This window comes from Canis aureus, chromosome 25, assembly GCF_053574225.1.
Source record: "Canis aureus isolate CA01 chromosome 25, VMU_Caureus_v.1.0, whole genome shotgun sequence".
Lineage (NCBI taxonomy): Eukaryota > Metazoa > Chordata > Mammalia > Carnivora > Canidae > Canis > Canis aureus.
The window spans coordinates 3,447,698-3,472,990 of NC_135635.1; the positions used below are offsets into that span (position 1 = coordinate 3,447,698).

Consider the following 25,293-nt stretch of genomic DNA (forward strand, 5'->3'; position numbering starts at 1 on the left):
GGCAAAGTGTTAATAACTGTTGATGGGCTCATGGGGGTTCATTATACCATTCTCTCCTCTTTCTTATGTGTTTGAAATTTTCTATAATAGAATTCTAAAAACAAAAAACAAGCTACTCCTTCATGAAAGGAGTCTTGGCCAGTTCTTTCTCTCTTCTTGGAATCCTGGAGGAGACCCATGAGGCTTGGAACAGGGTATGCCAGGGGAGAAGACCCAGCCAGCTCTCTCTCTCTCCATTTGAATGCCTCCTCTCCTCCAGTCAGATGCAATGAGGGTACAGGTGGACACAGGACAGATGCTATTCTATCTCACCCATTTGCTCTTTTCCTCTGGTTTGGGTGGGATTAGTTGGGATTCACCATTCTTCAATTTATAGCAGTAACATCACAATCTGGGCCTTGGCTTAGGGAAGAGAGGCAAACCTGACTTTGTTTTTAGTCTATCTGGCTTAGGTAAGGAGCTATCTATACGGGCTAACCTAGAGTGTGAGAATTCCACCTCGGGGACTGGAACCAAGGCTCCAATCTATAATAAAGTGTCACTATGTTTTGCTTTCTCCTCCAGGTAAACAGGACCTCATAGGCAGTTGTGACTTGTCTGGGGCGAGATACAAGTGTTTCTGGGTCTTTCCCAACACAGAATCTTGATACCATGTGAATATCACTTAATCATTGATGACCTTCCTTTGAAGGGTGTTATTCTGGGAGAATAATCTTCTGCAGTAATGAGCCTCACCCCACGAGGCAACCAGAGATGCTGCCATGACTGCTCAGCCTCTGGATGCAGGAGGCACCTTCAGGGAAGAGTGTCTGTGAGTAACAGACAAAAGATTTATGTGAAATGGATTCATGAGAAGTCAATAGAAAGGGAGGACATCTGTTTGCCTAGCAGTGATTAAAAGGGGGAAAGAAAAGAGGGATCCCTGGGTGGTTCAGCAGTTTAGCGCCTGCCTTCAGCCCAGGGCCTGATCCTGGAGTCCCGGGATCGAGTTCCCTGTCGGACTCCCTGCATGGAGCCTGCTTCTCCCTCTGTGTCTGCCCCTCTCTCTCTCTCTCTCTCTCTCTCTGTCTCTCATAAATAAATAAGATCTTAAAAAAGGTGGGGGGGGTAGAAAAGATCTGAGGCTCTTATCGATCATGTACGTATAAATTAATAAAATAATTTCTGAATACTGTTTACAGTCACCTTGCTTATACCTCGCTCATGCATAAAAATCCAACCATAATCGCATATTTACCACAAGATCAGGCACCGATGCTTCTCCCCACATTTGAGACTTCCCTTCCCTTCCAACACTACCTTTGATGTTCAAGTTTTGTAGGGATAGGAAGCACACGGGATACGAATTTAAGCTTGATGTGAGACAGGACTTACCCATGGAGAGGGTCACTAGGCTCTGGAGCACTGAGCTAGGGAGCCCTTCTCTGAGGGCTGTAGGGACAGGACAGCCATCCATTTGTCTGCTCTGCTTTGGAAGAAACCTGTTTGAAGTGGGGGTGGGGTGGGGGATGGGGGCGGGGATCATCAAGACAGCAGCTCCTGATTCTTTATTTCATTAACCCTTCCCAAAAGCGGCACCCCCAATAAGGTACATAAATATACCTTGGAAAACCCCTCTCTACAGTATCCTTCCCGGAATGAAGCTCGTGTCCTAGGAACACTCTAGTCAGACTTTCCTCTTTGTTATGTATGGGAACGCATCAGCATCAACATCAGGGAGGTCCGAGATGCTGTCTGAGCCCTGGCATGGCGGGTCAGGCAATACAGAACTCAAGGTACTGTTTTCCACTCATCTCTTGCCCCCCTTCTTAGAGTCTAAATTCCCACATCTTCATATATCTCACCGTCCAACAAGTAGAACATCCTCTGAGTCTCCAAGTTTTGCCCCAGGCTACACAACATAGTAGAAAAAGCAGATTTCTCCACCTCAAAGAAACACAACTAATGGTATGAAGAACTATAAAAACCCAAGCTAACATATTTTAGTCTGTGCAGTCCAGGCAGATCAGAAAGTTCTAGGATGTCCACCTATATGGGCGAGTTTACATTCACTCTTTGAGAGTGATCTCAATACTCGATTGGGGAAGGGGCAAGAGTTGGCACGGCACTATAATCTCTGATCCAGGTATTAAGTCACTTGACCCACAAGGCTACAATGGGAGAAAGGCCATGTGTCTTGAGGTCTTCTACTAAGGGCTCTAAGGAAAATTTCAGGAGCTCAGGAAAAGGAAGTATCTCCCCTACCAAATAGACTGAGGCTCTGAGCCTAGATAACCCTTCCTTTCAGCCTTATGACTCCAGAACTTCGTGACAAGAACTTCCTCAAACCCTATGTGACTTTGTGAGTAAGGGTACTTTGATACTGTGAGTAAGCATGCGATCATCGGGCTATATGAAATCCTCTTTGGGGATGTCAGGCACCATTTCTGAGAATCTATATTTGTTGAGATCCAATCTAATGGTCTCCCAAACACTCACATGGAATTGATTATAAATGACCTCCTCAAAAGGCCTGAGACTGGTTTATTCTCATCTGACACCAAAGGAAACCTGAGATCTCATCTAATCTTCTATAGAGAACCTTCTCCTTAAGCATCTGTCCGTAGAATCTTGGCCTAGAAGAGTAGATTGAGGGCGCCTGGGTGGCTCAGTCAGTTAAGCATCTGCCTTCAGCTTAGGTCGGTCATGATCCCAGGGACCTAGGATGGAGTCCCACATTGGGCTCCCTGCTCAGCGAGGAGCCTGCTTCTCCCTCTGCCCTTCCCCCCTGCTCATAACCTCTCTCTCAAATAAATAAAATCTTTAAAAAAAAAAAAAAAGAGGAGTAGATTGACTATTCTGAGACACACACATACCTAAAATACTACCTATATTCCTACCCTAGAGGAGCTTCTTAACTTAATCATTCCATATTTATCTGTATTTAGTCCACTGATGCTACAGAACAGGGATCATTTTATAAGTATTCATTCATAAGCTCATCAGATTAAGTGCCTACTCTGTGCAGGGCACCGTGCTGGGTGCTAGGAATATAATGGGCACCCCGTGCCTTATGGAGCAAATGTTCTGGCAGGAAAACAACAAGTCAAGCAATAATAATGAAGAATGAGAAGGGCTTTAATGGGGGTGGGGGTAGGAGGAGGGCAGCAGACAAGTGAAGGCAGAGCTCAGAGCTGTGACCCCACATAGCAGGAATACCTAACCTCATCTATAAAGTCTTAGGAGGCTTTCCAAAGGAAGTGACACCTAAGCTGAGACAAAGGATGAGTAGCAGTTAGCTGGGAGATGAGGAAGGGGGCAACTGTTCAAAGCAGGGAACAATGTGTAGAAAGAACTGGAGGGGAGACAGACAGTGGTAGGTGGTTTGAGAAACTTGAATGAATGAATACAGTATCTGATACTATTATAGTCGGTGGTTCCATTTGGAAAGTCATTCCCAGCCAGTATACTACAGAGAAGAGTGAAAGCAAAGAGTAGGACTCATTCCTTTGCACATCTTCAGCCCAATAAGCAGTATGAGCCGTGAAACGTCCCCAAACTTACCGCCCGGTGCGCTGAAGCTCTGGCCCGCTGTGGCCCCCATGTGGTTCTGGTTCTATGTGACAAACATTTCCATTTGGAACTCCAGGCATTTTCCTTTTCTCCTTTTAACAAAAGACCACAAAAATGAGTAAAGCCAGCCATCTATTCCATCCTGCCTGCTAACAGCAGGGAGTGGTAAGAAGATAATCCAAAAACAGCCCCCAAATACCCAATTTTTGGAGTTTTTGTCTGTAGTTTTCAAAAGCATTTACTGAGTTGGGACAGTTTATTGACTTTGCTGAAAAACGACAACAACATATAATTTCTCCCCTTCTCCTAACTCTTTGTCCAGAAGCAGAAATATGGAAGCTTTGGCATCAGGTATGACCCAAGTTCCTGCTTCAAATCTCCCTCTGTGTAATCTTACTTGACCTTAAAACTTTGAAGATAGTTTTATTTATTTGTGAAATTAAGGGTAAAAATACCAACTTGGGGATGTTGCTGGCAAGGCTGAGTTAGTGCTTATAAAGCACCAGGCCTGGTGGCTGGTATACAAAAGCTCCTTTTCCACCTTTAGCCTGTCCAAAAGTATGGGGGACTCTACTTGCTCTCTCTCTCTGCAACTTGCTGTTTTCATTGCACGGCTTCATTCGCAATATACTCCCAAGAAATGTCCTTCCCTCCCCTCTCTGCCATTCCACATCAAATCTTCAAAAACCACTTTAAATTTATCCCAGAGTAATCCTGATTGGTTGCATCAGACCTGAGCTGATATGTAATGGTATAGTTATTTTTTATAACTGTTCTGTTTTTCTAGGTGCCCCAAACTGGGCCATGTCTTGATTTATTTAGCATATACCCACATGGTCTTTGCTTTGTCCATGATGGGTACTCAAGAAGCAGCACTATGCTACCATTGGCTAATGTGTATACATTACCTGGGAAGGGACGTTTTTGGGTGGCTCGATTCTAATGGAGGGGTCCCACTCCCCTGGAGGGAGCACTGTGACCTGATCTAGGAACTCATCAATCCCCGCCAGAAGATCATCTCGCTCTTTTGCCTTATATGCCACATCATGAAAAATCTACAGAGAAGAAAAAACCCTCAGAAAATAATTTCACTTAAGACAATCACCAAAGAATACGGTGAAGGACAGATAAACCTCATGATTTTTATCTCTGTCATGGGGATCTGAAAATTTTAAAATTTTTTTAAAAATGCAAAGATAAAAATTTAAAAATGAACCTGAAGATGAGATGGTACAAAAAGAACTAGATATATGGGGATCCCTGGGTGGCTCAGCGGTTTAGTGCCTGCCTTCGGCCCAGGGCGTGATCCTGAAGTCCCGGGATCGAATCCCACATCGGGCTCCCTGCATGGAGCCTGCTTCTCCCTCTGCCTGTGTCTCTGCCTCTCTCTCTCTGTGTCTCTCATGAATAAATAAATAAAATCTTAAAAAAAAAAAAGAACTAGATATATGTATGTGAGAATAAGAAGAGCTAAGACTCGGGATATCTAGGTAGCTCAGTGGTTAAGCATCTGCCTTTGAGTCCTTCATCGGGCTCTCCAAGAGGAGTCTGCTTTTCCCTCTGCCTCTCTCTGTGTCTCTCATGAATAAATAAATTAATAAAGTTAAAAATTTTTAAATTTTAAAAAAGAAGAGCTAAGATTCTAACATTGTGTCATTGTCATGGAACAAAAAGCAAAATGCGTGGGAAAATTTCCTGATCACAATGGTTGGAAAAACCAACAAAGGTCATCCTCTAAAATAAGCTTCCCAGTCAAAAAGAGATGATAAAACACAACCCAACCCCCATCTTCCTGTACCTACTACAACACATGCCTTAAAAACTCTACATTACAGTTTACATGAGCAGTGCAGGCCTCACGAGGGTATGTAGTGGGGATTTAGCACCATCGTAGCCAAAATCTCCGGTTGCCTTGGGACACTCACATTACAGGGTCCAAGCTCCTACTACTAACTCTTACACAAACTGGTCCTGTTTACATGGAATAAGAGTGAAGTTTATTTATGTAAATAGCTTTTATGCATGTAATTAACCATCCTCTCTAGAAAGTCATCAGCCTTAGTATCTTTCTCTCTAGGTATCCCAATTGGCAATAATAATTTTCCCAGAAAAGGATTCCTCTGCATCCTTGATTACTCCAAAAGGGAGAGATGACATAGGAAGAAATACCCCCAGAAGGTTTGGTCCTCCCAACAAAAGGCATTCGGAGAAGTGACCCGAACTGCTTCCCAAAAGATAATTATTCAGAATGGTAATTATTTTATCTCCAACAAATAACACAGGGTAAATAAACAGAGTAAATACTCAATAAATATCTGCAGCATGAATGAAAAGCCAAAGTGACACATACCTCATCTGTCATGATGGTAGCCATGGATCTGCCAATCTCATGATATTGTTGACCTTTCCCCACTGGACCCAATAGGATAAACAAAAATCTGGCAACACATATAGAGAATGAAATTATAAATTATGTAAGTAAACATAAAGAAGTAGCATCTTATTTCTCTCCAAATAACAAAACATTTCTCTTTCCCATCAAACAGAAATCACTGTTGTAACTTCAATAAGAGGAGGGACGCCTGGGTGGCTCAGCAGTGGAGCGCCTGCCTTCGGCTCAGGGCATGATCCTGGAATCCCGGGATCGAGTCCTACATCAGGCTCCCTGCATGGAGCCTGCTTCTCCCTCTGTCTGTGTCTCTGCCTCTTTCTCTGTGCGTCTCTCATGAATAAATAAATAAAATCTTAAAAAAAAAAAAAAAGACCTCAATAAAAGGAGACAGGCTAATGATGGAGCAAAAGAAGTTGCCTTGACCTAAGAACTCCACTATGAGCACTGGAAGCTTTTTGTATGACTCCATTTAATAATGTGGTTATAATTCTTAGGGTTTCCATAGACACAATTCCTTGCTATAGAAAAAAATGTGTTTTTCAAAACATGCCATTGTAGTGCAAATTCAAAGCTTTCTGCATCTCATTCATTGCTCTAATAAGAAAATGATGGGGAGAGGGGAGGGATAAGGAAGTAGAAATGATCAAGTCCAATAGAGGAGTCTAAATTGTATTCTGGACATCTGAATACTCTGTAATTAATGGGGCTCTGAATCACCTGAGTCACCATCTCCAGAGTGCATGAATAGCCTTTTGAACAAATGTGGACATATTTGCAAACCATACACATCCTGCCAGAACCGGGGAAAGAGACATCAATACCTTTGCTCAGAGACATTTCCCTGGGACACGGCTCTGTAGAACTGGGAGAGTAAGACTCAGGCTTCCCATCATAACAAGTGATTAGCCCGTGCTATGCCCTTGGATGCTCTTCAGTTCTCCATTCCCAGGGCTGTAGGTACTCTATAGTCATAGCCTTAAAAGTCTTAGAATCCTTCTGCATGGAGATTAATCAAATATAACCCCAGTAAGATCACAGCTGAATTTTAAACAGCGTTCCCCAATTAATCCTAAATTTTGGCATTCACTGGTTTCTTCCATCAGAGCTCCCACAAATCTGTACATTTAGACTAAAATGCCTTGCGTTTTGCTGTCCTTGTCTTTACCTTGTTGGGATGGGCACTTCTGTGAGGCCAGAGAGAAGAACAGCTGGAGACAGCCTCACAAAGGCAACAATGGGGCGGTCCAAACTATCCACCTCTCCAACCAGGACATTTGAGGCCTCTGCCCCAGTGGGAATTTTTTTCATGAAATGAAGATCCACCTGAAAGTCCAAAAGAACCCTCTGACCTCAAACATCAATCACCCTCTCATACCTTACATTCAACTGTCATGTTTATGATTTAACAAATGTTTTCTCATACTATTTCATTTAACCCTTACAATGACTCTATAGAGTGGATAAAACAGGTTTTACTAGCCTCATTTTTTATTTTAAAAAATGAAGCAGCTGAGACCCAGAGAGGTGAAGTTGACTTGCCCAATAGAGCTTTTGGGAGAGAGAACTTAAATCCAGGTGTTCTGATTTGAATCCCATTACACCAAACTCTCCCAAAGATGGTTTTTGAAGCTCTAGGTCAAATTTTTTTCCATTTTAAAACACTTGAATGGTTTGTCAGAGGTTTCGGCTTTTCTAAATAAAACAGGGAGTCTTGCAAGCAGAGAAGTGACATGACACCATCTGTGTTTTAGACAGTGTCAAGGATAGGCCAAGGCAGTGAAAGGCTGGAGGAGGGGAGACCAAGGCTTAAACCAGCAGCTACAGTGAGGCACAGCCACTGCACAAGGCCTTGGATACCCAAGTCACAGACCACCAAGTAGTTTTAGGAGATAAGAGCAAAAATACTGTTTCAGCAAAACCCTTGGAGGTAAGAAGGAGCTGCTGAAGAGCAAGTACCCCAAAAAATTCTGGAAAAATCAGGAGGTCTGTGTCAGCGAGGATCACCAGGGGCTACTCCCAGTTCCATCACGTTGCATCTGGTGGAACAAATGGAGTTGGCCCCATCTAGACTGGGGTGAAAGGGAGGAGACCTGAGCGGGGGCCTCCTTTCCTGCAGAAGGGGTTCTGAGCTTAGACAAAGGCTGCTGAAATACCAAAGCTTACCCAGCTTCTAGCAATTGGGCTCCCAGTCCCACTACAGATGCGCTCAGGCCTATAAGCTAAGTTCCTATGTCTCTGCTCACCTTGCTTAAATCCACGGGACTGTGTTCATAATTCACTCCATTTTTTACTTCAAGACTTGTAGTAGGAACAGACTGAGGAGATACAGTTTGACCTATTCAGAGAAAACAATTGCCTGAGTCTCTGCCCTTTTCATCCTTTTGCCACACCCCATCCATCACTGGTTGGCTATGGCCGTGTCTCCTGAGAGGCCCGTACACAGAAGAGGTTCAGATGACTATGAAGCTAAGACCCACACATACGTATCTCCTTACCCACCAGTTAGTGGTAAAGGGAGGACAGAAGTCTCACTCCTTCTGTACCTTCTTCCTGAACATATTTGTGATTCTCTTTAGTTCCTCTATTAAGGTAGTAATTCTCAATCAGGAGCGCACATCAGAGACTCCTTTGGAAAGCTTTTCAAATATGTAGATTCCCAGGCATATCCCCTGCACATTGTGATTCAGTGAATGTGGGGACAGGGAGACATATAGATTAGGCCCTCCCTGGCCACAGAACAGGAAACCAATCAGCAACTGAAATTCACAGAGTGTTTGTAATCCATCACGTACCTGGTTAAGGGATTTACATGGATTACCATATTGAAGCCTCACAATAAACTTATGGGGTAGATGCTATTATTATCCTTATTTTACAGAAGGGAGAGTGAGACTTAAAGAGATTTAGGAGGTTGCCCAAGGTCACATACTTTGCAAGTAGTGAAGCCTGAATCTGAAGCATAAGAGTCGACTTAAGAACCAACACTAGAAAAAAAAAAAAAAAAAAAAAAAAAGAACCAACACTAGTGCATTTTGTGTTTCTAATCTAAGATCTGCCGGAGATCTGAGGCATGCATCTCTAGTGCCACAAGAGATAGATGCTCATCAGTCCCAGCCCTCCAACTTGCTCGTGGAAGTGAGTACGGAAGCATATTAGACAAGTATAGCCTGTACCCTCTAGTAACTTAGCATCCCCAACTAGTTCCTAAATGCCTGATTAATAAGATTATTAATGGTGATAATCTTACCATTTTTATCCATTGAGTGTGGATCAGACTGCTTCTTGCCAACCTCAGCAAAGGAGCGAACAATGGGAATGAGGTTATTCCTCTTTTTTTCATTCTGATGGTGATGCTTTTTGAGCAGGGCTTCTCGTACTTTAACCCTCATGCTGTCATTCAGGTCACTGAACAGTTCTTGCTGGTCCAGTATCAGGTCTGGAAAGCAGGTGCAAACAGGAACACTCAAACTGACAGTCAATGAACCCAAAGAGGCCAGCATCTGGTGGGGTGAGGGATGAGAGGCAAGGAGAAGGGGAAGGAGTCCTACCAGGGTCACTGAGGTAAGCTTATGCTTTAGTGTCCAAAAAGAGTTATTTGATGACAGCAACTGTGACAAGTTATACTTGGTTCATGTAATAAATCATTATTATTAGAAACTATCAAGCGCTTACCATGTGCCAGAACTGTACTATGAACTTTGCATAGATCATCCAGTCTCATCCTAATAAAAACTCTGAGAAGTAGGTGATATTGTAACAATCTGTACAGATCAGGAAACAGGCCCAAACATTACAAAATTCCCCAAGATCTCACATTTAATAAGTTGCAGAGCTGGGGTTCAAATTCTAGACTGTCTGACTCAAAAGCCCACATTAATACCCACTTTGTTCTGTTATCTGCCAAAGTTCCTCTATATTCCCTTCCTCCGAGATTTCAACATTGCTTTGTTTGTCAAGAGGAACAGTAACTGTAGAACACTCCAAATGACAATTTGAAGGTGGAACCTACATGTATGATTAAGTTAATAAGCACCCCAAGTGATTGCCACCAAGCACCAACCTTTAATTTATCAAGCCCAGAGCAATAGAAGGGGAAAAAAATATCCCAATACCTGCTACTGAGTAGGAGTCCTAGGTGTAAAGGCCCTCATTCTATCCCACTTATACCACTTTCTGTGTGATCTTGGGCAAGTCACATAGGCTTTCCATACCTCAGTTTCCCCATCTATAGTGTAGAGCTAATATTATCAACCATTCTCAAAACTTGTTATGGAAAATTAATACAAAATTAATATGAGGTGCTGATTCACAGGTGATACTTGATCCTGTTGACCTTCCTTATCACTAACACGAATATATCAGGAACTATATAGCAATTATACTTCAATCCTACACACATATCCCCAAGCCTCGCAAAATCTTTAACCTATTCTCAACCCCAACTCCATCCATGACTACCCAAGTACTAGAAGCGACAAGTAAAATCTATTTTGAATATTCAAGCTGAAGATCCATGGTTTCTTTATCTTTAACCTTCATATTGATTGGTTCATTACCCTCATATTTTAAATATGCTTCAGGATCCTACATCTCAAAAGAAAATTTAAAAAGAAGAAAAAGAATGTCCATCCCAGGTCCCCCTTTATTTACCTCTTTCTCTTATCACTTAAAGTTCTCAAAAGAAAAATTTCTTAGTCCCCTGCAATTTGCTACCTCAATGAAACTGCTTTTGATAAAATCATCAATAACTTTCCAGTTGCTAAATCTTGATGGATATTTACCTGACCTTTCTGCAGCATCTAACACTGATGATTGAAACTCTCTCTTCTCTTAGCCTTTGTAATAGGTTGAATGGTGCCCCCTCCAAAAGATACATCTATGTATACTAACCCCCCAGAACCTGCGACTGATCTTATTTGTTAAGAGGGTCTTTGCATATGTAATAAAGTTAAGGATCTCAAGATAAGATCATCTTGGATGATACTGACAAATATCTTCACAAGAGAAACACAAATGAAAAGTCCACCTGAAGACGCAGATTGGGTTACGCATTCATGAGAAGGAACACCTAGAGCCACCAGAAGCTGGAATAACTTTACCCTAGAGCCTTTAGAGGGGACCCAGGATCTCATCAGAGCTGACCCCTCCCCTGCTTTCCCAAGTGATCCCACAAGAGACAGAAATATTTGGATATTTGAAGAAAAGTTTGTGAAGAAATCTTTATTTAACCTGCCAAGCCAAACAGAGCCAACCTAAGGGAAAAATCCTCACGTGCACCCACATGCTTCTCAAACGCCATTACCAAAATGCAGTAACAACACTTAACCACATCACGAAACCCCATCAGATATCACCCTGCACATCCTACTGAAGACATCAGGGGACTTTGGCTCAATTTCTTACATGTCTTCCCTAGGTGCCATCTTTTTATGGTCAATTCTTTTTTTGGGGGGGGATCCCTGGGTGGCGCAGCGGTTTGGCGCCTACCTTTGGCCCAGGGCGCAATCCTGGGGACCCGGGATCGAATCCCATGTCGGGCTCCCAGTGCATGGAGCCTGCTTCTCCCTCTGCCTATGTCTCTGCCTCTCTCTCTCACTGTGTGCCTATCATAAACAAAAAATAAAATTTTTTTTTAAAATCTTTTTTTTTAAGATTTTATTTATTTATTTGATAGAGACAGCACAAGCAGGGGAGGAAGTGGCAGAGGGAGAGGGAGAAAGACAGACTCCCTGCTGAGTACAGAGCTCAATGTTGGGTTTGATCCCAGGACCCCAAGATCATAACCTGAGCCGGTTAGATGTTTAACAGACTGAGTCACCCAGGCTCCCTTATGGTCATTTCATTTTTGACAAGGGCACCAGTACAACTCAGTGGTAGAAGGAATAGTCTTCAATAAGATGGTCTTAGGACAACTTGCTATCCAATTACAAAAGACTGAAGTTAGACTCCTACACTACATCGTATATAAAATTTTACTCAAAATGAATCAAAGGCCTAACCATAACACCTACCATGTCTAAAAACCTTTAACACCTTTTTCTCTGCACAATTCCCAGTTGTCCCTTTCTCTAAGTACTACCAAGACATATCTCTGTGGTTGCACTTATTTGAATTGTCCCATGACTATTTTCCCCACTAGAAGGTGAGTTTCCTGAGGGTAGGAACTGCATCTTATCTTTATTCTCTGTGCTTATTAGCACATTATCAAGCATAAATAGATACAGACTAAATGTGTGCTAAATGAACAGGCAAATGGAAGAGTGAAACTCTATTTCACATAATAAGGCTGTGAAATGGTAGTTTCTTAGTTTAAAACCTATCCCTCCAGGGGTGCCTGTGTGCTTCAGTGGTTGACCCTTTGGCTCAGGTCATGATCCTGGGATTCTGGGATTGAGTCCTGCATTGAGCTCCCCACAGGGAGCCTGCTTCTCCCTCTGCCTATGTCTCTGCCTCTCTCTGTCTCTCATGAATAAATAAATAAATAAATCTAAAAAAAAAAAAATCCCTCCAGCTGAAGACATTGAGGTCGATAAGGTTCAATGACTGACCTGAGGACACACAGCTACTTTATTCCTTTCTCCATATGACTCTTTTTAATTTACACAGACACTCCTCTGTTCTCCCTCACCTAATCTTACCTGAAATTTCTTCTATGCTATTTGCACGCATATCCAGAAGGACTGTTCCATTAATAAGGCAGCTCCTTAGCTCAAAGAGACTATGCAGTGAAAGGGTTGCCACATAAGGCTTGCTCCAGCGTTCACCCCCATCCTCAACATCTTCTTCAAATTTCAGCCACCTGAAAGCATTAATAACAACTGGATGCCAAAGACTGATAATGAGGAGTTTTCACAAGAGAATTTTTAATGTAAGCCACACTGAAGATACCTGAATAATTATATCAAACATTATAATTTAATCTGTATATTCAGGGTACATTGATAGGTGAAAAAAGCAGGTTATAAAACAGCCCAAACTTGAGTACAATTTGATCCCATTTCTATTTAAAGAAATTTTTAAAATGCAAACACACATGTATAAAGTGCCAAATGCTATATTCCTCATTATCCTTGAGGTAGTAGATTTATACATAATTTTCATCTTCCCTTTGCTTATCTTTCTTTTCTAATTTCATATAATGAGCATATATTACTTGTGCAATTAAAAAGATCTAATCTATATTGTTTGGATAGATTAATAAAATGATAATATTTTTCTTTTTGAAAAAGCCTCTGTGTGACCTTTACAAGTTGGCAAAGACAGAATAACAAGACTAATTAATTGCCTTTTCACTTGGTATCAGGGTGATTGGCTTGCTTAATCCTCTCCACCCGTGGAGGATATAGCAAGGATCCAGGAAGAGCTGTTCCAGTGAGAGCTGGGGCCACACTTTGCTAGTTACCCACCTTGCCTTCTTCCCTGAAGCTCAGGCATGCTGACTTTGTATCACTCATGGGGCTCACTGATCAATTATGAGAGGAGCCTAGACATGGCCCTGGTGAATCTGAGGGCTCTTCTGGGGTTTGAGCCTCAGGCAAAGCATGAGCTGTAGAGGCTCACTCTACAGCTACCCCAGGAAGCCTGCTGTCAGGCCAGCTATAAATTCCCACAGGTCTCCATGAGGTTGAGCTATCTCCATAAGACGTCTCAAAAATTATGAAACTTCTAGTGACTCAAAATCCAAATGAATTAAAACACTATCATTCACCTGCAGAAAAGTCTTCACCTATGCTATGTTTGCTGGGGTAGGTCCAAACCAAGGTGGCCCATCAGGCATCTTCTAAATCAGATTGGGGAATAAAAAAAATAGTGAAAGGGAATAAAGGGAAAGGACAGAAAATGAGTGAAAATATCAGTGAGGGTGACAAGACATGAGAGACACCTAACTCTGGGAAATGAACAATAGGTAGTGGAAGGGGAAGTGGGCAGGGGTGTTGGTGTGACTGGGTGATGGGCACTGAAGGGCGCACTTGGCGGGATGAGCACTGGTTGTTACGCTATATGTTGGCAAATTGAACTCCAATAAAAATAATTTAAAAAAATTTAAAAAAATCAGACCTATAATATCAAGATAGCCCATGAACAATTCTGGGCCCTAAATAAATGAGAGGACTCCCTAAAGGTTCTGTGTTTCTGTCACCAATCCCAGGCTCAAGGTCAACTGGTATAGGTATCACCAGAGACATCACAAAGAGGCCAAAATCAAGACTTCCCATAGAAGATTCTGGAGCATCAGTCCCTATGTCAGCCATCACTTCTCCCACGAAGAAATAAAAGGCAAACAGACCTGTCACTTGCTAAAAGGTATATGTTTGCCTACCCAAGCAAATCGTGAATCAGGATATTTTAGGGCCTTACCTAGCTGTCTCCTTCCACTCAGCATCTTCTCCCTCTTTCATACAGATCTCATCCAGCTCTGTGAACAGCTCATGTGGCACATGCTCTTCATCTTCCTCAGTGCCAAGAATGAACTGAACACGCTGAGATGGTGTATCTAGAAAATCAACCACAGAGAAAGGTCTGCTCCTAGGCTCAACTTAGAACAGAAATAGCATTCTGCTATACTTAGCACACCTGGAGGCCTTATAACTTCAGGAACAAAAAACAATCCTAAATGTAAATCAAAAAGATTTAGTTATTCTTACCCACCCCCCACCAAAACACTATTCTATGGAAGCAGTTAATGGAAGGAAAAAATGATGAATTAAGACCACTTGAGGAAAATCCACAACTGAAAATCTGATTAAGTTGATCAAAAAGAATGGTTACTTTTTTGGCAAATGACTTCATTCACCTCTATGGTAATCAATTTGGGAGGCCTGAACTATTAGTTTTTCAGGAAGATATTTGATTCTTGGAGGCATTTCTTCTTCTGGGAAGCAAGCTCCAAAAACTCTGCAAAAGGGCTAGAGAATCAAGACCACCTACTTGATGTCCATCACACGTTCCCTCAGCCTCACCAAGGTCCCAGCCATGGACCCCCGCCCTTCCTCCTGAGAATGTTACCATGGGCCAGGGCCTCTGGGCCTTCCTCTCCTTGGCTGGCTCCTTTGCCTCGCCCTCGTCTGCGGTGCTTTTGGCCATGGGTTCGGTGATGGCGATGGCTCTGCCGGCCCAGTGGCATCCGAACCCCCACATACAAAGTTCTATGACCTGGAACAAAGCAGAAGGTCTGTGCAGAGAATGCCTTTATTTTTATTTTATTTTATTTTATTTTATTTTATTTTATTTTATTTTATTATTTTATTTTATTTTATTTTATTAAGTCTTTATTTATTTATTTTTAGTAATCTCTATACCCAATGTGGGGCCTAACTCATGATCCCGAGATTGAGTCTTATACTCTCCCAACTGAGCTAGCCAGGCACCCCAGAGAATGCCTTTCTAAAAGGAAGTGAGCATATTTAAGAGAGAAAAAAATCATAGTTCTCTGGCTGGGTCACAACTCTGCAATGGCAAAACTTCAAAGACTTCAGGACCAAAGACATAGAGATCTTGGAGCTGACGCCCTCCTTCACCCTGCACGTGGCTGCAAACCTCACAGGAGTGTTAAAATCAAAGGAAATAATGTGCGTGAACTTGATTTGCAAGCCCTAAAAGCCAACAAGGATTCTAGTTGCTGTTATGACAATTTGAGCAATTGAAAAAAAGCAATACATTCACTGTGTCAACTGTAGCAAGTCATGGCAGGGAGGCAGTTTGGAGAACTGACTAAATACTCAAGTCAACCTGCCTGGGTCTGAAACTTGACTTCATCATTCGCTAACCATGTGACCTTAAGCAAGTTAGCTAATCTCTCTCAGTCTTTAAAAAATAATACTAAAAGCTTAGTATTTAAACTCAGAGGGTTTTCATAAGCAGCACATAAGATGATGTATACAAAATGCTTAACCAATGTCTTGAATAACTTGTAGCAGCCACTACTTTCTAGGACCAGTTTCTACTACCCTTCTTTCTGCCCTGTAGAATGCACAATCTAGAATAGTAGTGAGAGACTAGTCACAAATCATAAGAAGCATGAGTCTGGGGTTACAGGGAGAGATAGTAAGTGTTGTACAAAAAGAGAAAAATGTGGGAAAATAAGTGATCCAAGAGTGTTCCTGTTCAATTCCTCCTTTTCCACTCATTTATTCCTTCTATAAGCCTTATTTTTTTCTGCTCATGACTGCCAGGATTCTCTCTCACTTCCACCTGGCTTCCCTTGCCTTACTGCCAGCCTGAAGCCCTGAACCAGTAGCTTCCAGAATGCTACCACCCCGAACAACTGAGCTTTAGTCTTCCCCATTGCTGCCCAGTTACTGCTGCTAGCACCCTAGATCTCAGGCTGACTCCTCATTTCTGCCACCACAGAAGTATTCCAGTCTTCAGTTGCTATCCTCAAACCCACAACCCTGATCTACACTTCCTCCCTCAGAGTAGGTGACCTGGCTTCATATTTTACTTAGAAGACTAAGGCAGAGTCAGCCTGGCTTGCTTTCCTCCCCCAGCTTCTCCTCTTTGCCAGGCTAACGAGTATGGCCTCCCACACCTCTGGGGTCCTATTCCATCAACTATCCTCAGTCTCTCCTTTTGATCCATCCCTTCCACAGTTTTCTCCTGATCACAACTCTCTCTTACCTTTTTATTTTTTTTAGTAAGCTCTACGCCCAACGTGAGGCTCAAACTCATGACCCTGAGATCAAGAGTTGCGTGTTCTACCAACTAAGCCAGCCAGGTGCCCCAAGTCTCTCTTAAAAAGAAACTTTCTCAATCTAGTGCTACTCTCTAAGCTTATACCTGTCCGTTTCCCTTCTCCGTCAAACCACTTTCAAGAACAATCTACCCACCTAGCTTCTCTATTCCTCACCATCTCCTTGTTGCCTACCCTCTGCATGCAGCCGCTCTCCAATAAAAGTGCTCTCATTAGGGACCACTTAATCACCAAATCTCTATCATCTTATGTCTCTCTCAGGTCACTCAAAAGCCTTTCCTGAGAGCCCACCACGTACCAGGCAGAATCCAAATCCCTTGACTCTTTGACTACGTCCTCCCATTGGTGGCCCAGGGTCCCTTAGCTCCCATACCCATGCCTCCTTAGTTCATCTGCACTCCTTTGACTGACTATGCTTCTCCATCCCTTCCACAATCCACCAAAGGAAAGTTCCCTGGATTTCAGTCCTGGGCCCTTCTCTCTCTTTTATTTTATTGGTATCTATTCTAATGATTTGAAAGTTTTCTTCTACAAATGACCCCCAGATCTTTATCTACAGTGATTCAATATATCCCAAAGCAAACCCATCATCCTCTATCTCAAATCAAGCTCATACCCATTTCTTCCATGTTTCTGTTCATGGCTTCACCATTCTCTCAACTTCCCAGGCCTGAAACCTCAGAGTTACGTTAGATTTCCACCTCTCCCCATGCTCCTTAGTGCTATATCCTATAGATTAAGGATGTCAAGGATTTCTCTCCTCCCACCTTGACAACAGTAGGAGCCTCTTTCCTGCCTTCCACACCAATACAATCCTACAAACGAATCCTCCTGAAGCACTGCTCTGATCACAGCTCACTTCCGTGCAGTCAGGACCCTTCATGCTCCAGGATGCTCAGACCCCAACCTCCTTTCTAGTCTTTTCTTCACTAGAAAAAATTGTACATTTAATAAGAAAATAAACGGAAGGGCCTCTAGAAGAACTGAGCAATCAGCTCAAGCGAGACTGGGAGGTGGAAATCCCACACAGGCTCACAGCACTTAAACATTCTGGGGGCAGGGGGAAATCTAGAGACGTACACTTTCTGCATCTACCCCAGCAACTCTGTCTCCTCCCCACAGCCTTGGCTGCTCCACCCGCCATCCTCTCCCATTCTTTCCTCTCTCTGAATCAACCCACTATTCCACAAATGTGCCAGTGCCCTCTAGACACAGACTTGGCTCGCTCCCACAAGATTCACAGCAAACACACCTTCCTTCTTGATATTATATCTGATCTCCCCAATCAGATGTGCAACCTACCTCTAAACCCCCAGAGCCCTTGGCTAGCATTCTCTTATGCACTTATTTTACACCTTGAACTAGAATTAATACCTCCAACTATTCATCATCTGCAAGCTTCTCAAGGTCCCAAATTGGACTCCACTACTTACACATGAAGTTAATTCATATGCCTTGGAGTGCTGCTCTACATTCCTTCATTCCTTTCTCTATTTCTCTCTCCTTTTCTTTGTCCTCTCCTGCCTTCCAAACTCCCAAGTGATAAAGAAAAACAAAAAGAAACAGGATTATATATACCACATATTATTTATCCATTCATCTATGGATGGACACTTGGGTTGCTTCCACATCTTTACTATTATAAATAATGTTGCAACAAATATGCAAAAAAATGCATATATCTTTTTGAATAGTGTTTTCGTTTTCTCTGGGTAAGTACCCAGTACTGGAATTACTGGATCATATGGTAATTCTATTTTTAATTTTGGGGAGAACATCCATACTGTTCTTCACAGTGGCTGCATCAATTTGCACACAAACAATGGAATATTCCTCAGCCATAAAAAAGAATGAAATCTTGCCATTTGCAATAACACGGATAGACCTAAAGGGTACAATCCTAAGTGAAATAAATCAGACAGAGAAAGATAAATACCATATGGTTTTACTCCTATGTGGAATTTAAGAAACAGAACAAATGAACAAAGATGAAAGAGACCAACCAACCAACCAACCAACCACACACACACACACACACACACACACACACATACATGTGCTCTTAAATAGAGAACAAACTAGTGGTTCACAAAAGGGAGGTGGTGATATAGGTGAAGTAGATAAAGGAGATTAAGAGTACACTTATGATGAGCACTGAGTACTGTACAGAACTGCTGAATCATTATATTGTATTAACATAACACTATATGTTAACTCTACTTCAAGAAAAAAAAAAAGGAACAGAATTAGAGGGAAAGCTGATCAGAGATTTATTAGAAGGTTGAGAGGTAGGAGGCCAAAACATTTAGTATCTGGAGGAATCACACCTCCTATCCTCATCCCATCCTGTATTAACTCATGCACATCTCAGGACGTTTCTAATGGCAGATCTCTGAACATAATGTAGTCATCTTGCAACTTTATCGAAACAGAAATACAGAGCCAGAAGAAGTCATCTGCTAAGATGTGAGATTCCAAACCTCTGACATTATCAATGAAAACTATAAAGTGTGAAAATGACTAAATTGAATACCATCTTAATAAAATACCATCTGTTAACTAATGATGTTCCACTCTAGTATGTTAATTAGTTCCCTGTAGTACACCACTGAGACCAACCCAGGCTGGAGTCACCTAACTGTGCCAGGTCCTGTCCCAAGGGCTGGGGACGCAGTAGTGAACAGCACAAGGTCCCTATCCTCAAGACACATATTCTAGTTAGTGGAGACAGACATCGTGAAAACAATAACATATTATTTCAAGTACTGATAATTATTATGAATAAAAACATGGTAGGGGCCCCTGGGTGGCTCTGTCGGTTAAGAGTTCAACTCTTGATTTCAGCTCAGGTCATGATCTCAGGGTCATGAGCTCAAGCACGGCATCAGGCTCCACACTGGGTGTGGAGTCTGCTTAAGATTCTCTCTTTCTCAGAATGCCTGGGTGCCTCCAGTGGTTGGGCGTCTGCCTTTGGCTCAAGATGTGATCCCAGGATCCAGGGATCAAGTCCTACATCGGGCTCCCTGAGAGGAGTCCGTTTCTCCCTCTGCCTGTGTCTCTGTTTCTATCTCTCATGAATAAATAAATAAAATCTTTTTTTAAAAAATATTTTCTCTTTCTTTCTCCCTCTCCCTCTGTACCCCCATGCCCCACTCTTGTGCATGGTCTCTCTTTCTCTAAAAAATGGTAAAGTGTCTGGGGTAAAGGGTAGGATGGAGAAGGGAGATTGTAGCTAAGATGGTTAGAGGCAATATCTGAATGATGAGGAGAGGCCATGAAAAGAGCATTCCAGGACAAGGCAAGATCAAGTGCACAGGCCTTACAGTGGGCATGTGCGAATTCCAAAGGAAAAGGATGGCCAGGAGGACCAGAGCAAGGTAAAAGAGGAAAGAAGAGGAGGAGGCAAAGGTCAGAAAGACAGGCAGGGGCAGATCATGAAGAACCCATGGGCAGTGAAAAAACATAATTAGATCCCACTGAACCACTTCAACTAGTCCCTAAAATAGTGACCTAGGCATTGTAAAATCCAGTATGTCTAGGTAGAGCTTAGACTTAAGTGAAGAAAAGCCTCACCAAGGGGTGACTTTAACTCCTCCAATAGAGCCATCCCAACCCTGAGCTTCTTGTTCCCAACAAATCTCCCAGAGGGTTATTGGCCAGGCTAGGACCTATACTTTTTAAGCACATTCCAAATACTTCCACTGGGCTGTTGGTATATTGCTAATATTATGTAATTTTAAGTATATTCTAAATAGAAATTGAGGGGTAGTGACTAGGTTTTGGAATCTGTGTTATTAGAGCTCTCTTGGTTCATTTGTTCACTGTCACTATTAAAGTAAAACAAGGAGGTTGGACCAAATGACTTCTCACGGCTAGTCCAGGTTCTCCCTTAGCCCAATACAGAACTCAATCCCAGGACCCCAGGATCATGACCTGAGCAGAAGGCAGATGCTTAACCAGCTGAGCCACCCAGGCGCCCCCAGTAAATGTTTGTTGAGCCAATGATGTATGGTTTTGCTTGATGCCTAAAATTCCCACTCGGCAAGTCTGAGGATAACGAGGAAGACATCCCTCAGGTGCCTTTGGTGGCTCTGCAGGAAGTAAGGTCAAGTATAAATCTTAGGGAAGGAAGACTCTTTTTCTCCCCCACAATTTTTTTTGGTCCAATCAGTTCTCCCAAACCAACGGCAGTGCCTGCCTTTTGAAATGCTGGAGACAGGCAGAAATGAAAACAAGCCCCAGCAGGGGTCAGAGCTAAGAAGGACCAAGTGGCTGTCAGAAAATTAGGCCTCGGTTTCCAAGCTGAAGACTCTGAAACAGGGACTTGGGTATTCTGAGTGAAATCTGCAGAAATGATGACAAACAAATGGACACTCGGAAACAAATACGGCATCAATAAAATCTAGACCATTTCACTGGATTCTGGCAATCTGGTGACTTCACTAAACTAATCCTGTGGTCACTTGGCTGGCCATTCAACTGCTCTCCCACTCAGTCTTCTTCCCCCCCATCTACCTGTCAAATCCCCATCCAATTCCCCATTCTTTCTTTCCAGCCATTGTCAAACCTATGCTTTGGGAGCTATCTGTGAGTAAATACAAGTATTCATTCAGTAAAACTTATGGGAGAGATGTAATGCTAGTGTATATTTTTAAAAATAAGTATGTATGTGCATATAGAGAGCAACCATTAGTGAACTGGGGCTGAATCTTCTGGAGCAGGACAGAAATCACAGCTGTGACCTACCTTACAGATGGAGACTGGGCCTACCAACGTAGAGTGCATGTCATAAACACTGTTTACCCAGCACACACGGAGAACTCATTAGCACATACTGAAAATTATTCCACCCCCCTGGGCTACAGGATGACTCAAAGTCAATAACTGGAGGGGGGAATCTAACATGCAGAGAAGATATAAGCCTTTTTTTTCATGACTTAAAAATAGGATCAAAAGGTTCTTAACCTCTGTTAAAAACTTATTAGAAGGCAACAAACCCAGTCTAAGATTCCTAAGTCTAATAGTTATTCAGGAATAGTGATGTGCCAGAAAAAAAAAATGGAAAAAACCATTTCTGAAACTAAAACAACTGTTCCATGTCCTTCTGGGAGTGGGAGGGTCCACTGAAGTACATCATGGACTATTGCTCTTTGTGAGTTTATCTTGGGAAATCTGTTCTAATACTTGCTTTGGACGCTTCTCATATATAAAAAGAAGCAATGTCATGGTTTAATGCACCTTCTCCTACTGATGGAATTAACTTATGCAAAAAGACCCACATTTACAAAAGTCTGTAACAATGTCCAGAGACTAAATCTCTGAAGTAGTTCTGAAAAGGGGGATCGTTACATTATGTGGAGCAGAGGGTATGGAATAAAGGGGAAGGAAGAGCCAGGGATTTATCTACAGTCACAGAACCCTATATCATGGCATACACTTTGAATCAGAATACAATCTACTTCTGTCTTCTATCAAAGTGGGACTGACTTTATTTCAACCCTTCAAGAAATGACACTACTCTAGGTACACCTGAGTCCTAGGGCCTCCCTCACAGTGAGTCAGGGTAGAGCCCCCAACATGACCAAGCCTACAGCAAATCCCAGCTCTCCCTCTTCTCCTCCCTGGAGCTGCCCTAGAACCACATCAGGCCTGAGAAGCGGGAACCATTTGTCCTCCATGTGCCAACTGTGCTTTATTTAAAAAAGGCTAACATCAATAAGATTCTAGTTTTCAAAAAGCTCTATGTATGAAGGATCATTTCCTATCCCCTACAAATGACATCATAGATAGCTTTCTTTAATAGCAAAATGGTGAGTGCATGAAGAACAGATGACGCCGTCTTGAAAAGAAGCTCCAGTTGCCAATTACTCAGCTGGCCTCTGTGGATGGAGCCCAGTCCTCAGGACCCAAGAGAACTTCCCCATGTTCACTGGCCTACTCCCAAGCAGACAAGAGTGTTCATAGGTGGTTAGTTACCTCCTTGCTGAGGGCAAAGGTCTGGTAGGCCCAGACAATTAAACTGAGAATAACAGTGCCCTCAGGGTGCAATGAGAGGCAACAGGATGATCAGAGGAGAAGGACGGGTAGGGCAACATGATAAATATTCATATGATGCTTATAGCATATAAAAATGTTCATGTGACGGAGCAAGATGTTGAGGCTGGGTGGTTAATGCCGAGTACTGTCCTCCCTTGCAGGCAGTGTGGGGGAACAGAATGAACAGAATTCCATCCCAATCTCACCTGCCATTAGGCTAAATGACCATGAGCAATTTCTCCACATGTAAAATAGGGATGGTACCTACCGGCCCGGGCTGCTGCGAAGATGAAAAAGACAACTTGTTTGAAATGCTTCATCGAATGCCTAACACCCAAGGGGCATTCCATAAATGTTAGCCTCCCACCTCCACACCCTTTCCTCCCTTTCTCCCAGTTGTCGAAACCCACACTGGCTCTTCTTCCATCTGGTCAGAATAACTTGGAAAACTTGACCTTGATCTATCCAAACTCCACTGACCTCCAGAAGCCACCCACAGAAGTTCTCATGGTAACAGACCCAGAGGCTGAATCAGCCTCTACAGCTTCCACTCTCCCCATCCAAAGGACAAGTTTGCTCTGGGGATTATACAACTTTGATGAAAAACGTCACGAGAACAAGCAGTACCGCGAGAACATTTTACATGCTGTCTCAGTCACTAGAAAGTTGCTGTATCATAGCCATTGCAGGGGATGCTGCAGAGATTTCACAAAGGCTTTTGAGCCAAATGTGGGTTCTCATTAAAGCTATACTGGACACGAGCCTTTGTCTAATAAAACTGAGCATCGCCACTTATCAGGAAACCAGAAGGACAGCACCAATGTGCTGGAACTAAGGGTTGGACAGGGGAAAAGAAGGTCAAGGGAAACTACACAGAGCATATCAATAAAAATGACTCTTCTTTCCCTTCCACTTTCGCTGGGTGTTTTTAAAATACAGCTCTGTGCTACGAATTCCTAAAGAATACGTTACAGGTGTGTGTGTTTTCTCTTGTCTTGTTTAGATGAAAACACCAGGCAGGAATGGGTATAATTAGAATGGGAAGAGCAAATATCGGAGATGAGGTAAACTGAATAATATAACAAACTGAATAATATAACAAACTGAATATAACAAATCTGATCTTAAAAACTATTTGTATTTTATTTCCTTTTAAAATTGTGTATAAATTTACATTTATATTTGTAGGCAGTTGTCAAGAATTGACAAACTGATCTGAGTACTCTACATTCTCAAGGAATAGATCATTTATTAATATTTATGCCGGACTTTATAGTACCCAAAGCATTGTCTCACATGGTATTAGATCCTAAGAGTGAGGTATTAATATCTCCACTTTTTACATTGAATTATAACTAACGTACTGTGCTGTGTTCATTTTACGCGTACAACATGATGATTTAACAATTCTATGCATTACTCAGCGCTCGTCACAGTAAGTGTAGTCCCCATCTGTCACCAAACAACATTATTACAATATTATTGACTATATTCCCTATGCCATACTTCTCATCTCCACAACTTATTTATTTTATAACTGGAAGTCTGTATCTCTTAATCCCCTTTATCTATTTCACCCATTGCTTCCTCTCCACCTCCCATCCCTCTGGCAACCACCAGTTTGTTCTCTGCATTAATATCCCTACTTTTATTTAACAGATAAGGACATAGAGCCTACGGGGAATGAATTGATTTTCCCCCAAGGTCCTACAGCTAGTAAGAAAGAGAGGGCTCCAACTCAGGCCTTCCGATGGCAAAGCTCTCCTCCCATACCAGTCTGCTCTCAATAATTCTCCCCGGTCACGCACACAAAACCACAGTTCTTACCTTCCAACTCCTCTTTCTCATAGTGAATGTTGAGAATTGTACTGGTCCCACCCTGATCCACCACAGCTTCTTCATCTGGTCTCTGTTGAAACATAATTAAGTAGCCCCAGTAATATAAAGTCATTCATTCAAACATTCATTTAAGTTGCACATGTATGCCAGACCCTTTGGGCAACCCTTGGGGGAGCAAATACAATGGCTTACATATGTTTTTCATTGAACTTCACATTAACTTTGGGACACAAACATGACAGCCACTCTTTCTCATTTTAGCAACCTGAGACTCAGAGAAAATGAAGTAATTATTGCTCAAGGGCACTAATGTGGTAAAAGGCAGAGGTAGGACTGAACTCAGGTCTTGTGACTGCAGATCTCATGCCTTTTCCAACTCCCCCCTCCACCTGTACAAATGGATAATACATCTGCATTTTGTAAGTGGTGCCAACCACATCACTTCATTTAGTGTAAATTGGTCTCCTCAACCTCTACGGTATTTCAGCCTCTTGTCCTTGAAATTCTCCATCTTTTTCCTCTGATCAAGTCTCCCCTCTCTCAACCAAAGGCTCATCTTCTTCCTCTAACCATAATTCCCAAGCAAGAGCACTCTACCTTTTGTTTCCCTCACTTGAGTCTAAAACTTCAACAGTAGCCTGAAACTATTGACTCAGTATTTGATAAACTATTGAGATGGGAACCGCAAGATCCATGTGCCTAAAACCAAACTAATCTTTCCAAAACTAGCACTCTGTGCTCATTTACTTATGCTTACCCTGGCACCATCATTCCTTAGTCCACG

At 42.4% G+C, this 25,293-nt stretch overlaps 1 protein-coding gene across 4 annotated transcripts in view; it reads right to left on the reverse strand.

Moving 5' to 3' along the window:
• The window catches only part of SLC4A8 (solute carrier family 4 member 8), a 74,560-nt gene that overhangs the window by 36,733 nt on the left and 12,534 nt on the right, over positions 1–25,293 (reverse strand). For all 4 annotated transcript variants that reach the window (XM_077869996.1, XM_077869997.1, XM_077870000.1 and 1 more), the window contains exons 2-11: positions 24,498–24,579; positions 14,951–15,097; positions 14,303–14,438; positions 12,583–12,743; positions 9,192–9,380; positions 8,188–8,279; positions 7,110–7,267; positions 5,903–5,990; positions 4,461–4,607; positions 3,544–3,644 (exon numbers count right to left, since the gene is read on the reverse strand). In XM_077869996.1, coding sequence (XP_077726122.1) covers positions 3,544–3,644; positions 4,461–4,607; positions 5,903–5,990; positions 7,110–7,267; positions 8,188–8,279; positions 9,192–9,380; positions 12,583–12,743; positions 14,303–14,438; positions 14,951–15,097; positions 24,498–24,579 — 1,301 coding nt within the window. The remainder of the gene's footprint in view (positions 1–3,543; positions 3,645–4,460; positions 4,608–5,902; positions 5,991–7,109; positions 7,268–8,187; positions 8,280–9,191; positions 9,381–12,582; positions 12,744–14,302; positions 14,439–14,950; positions 15,098–24,497; positions 24,580–25,293) is intronic.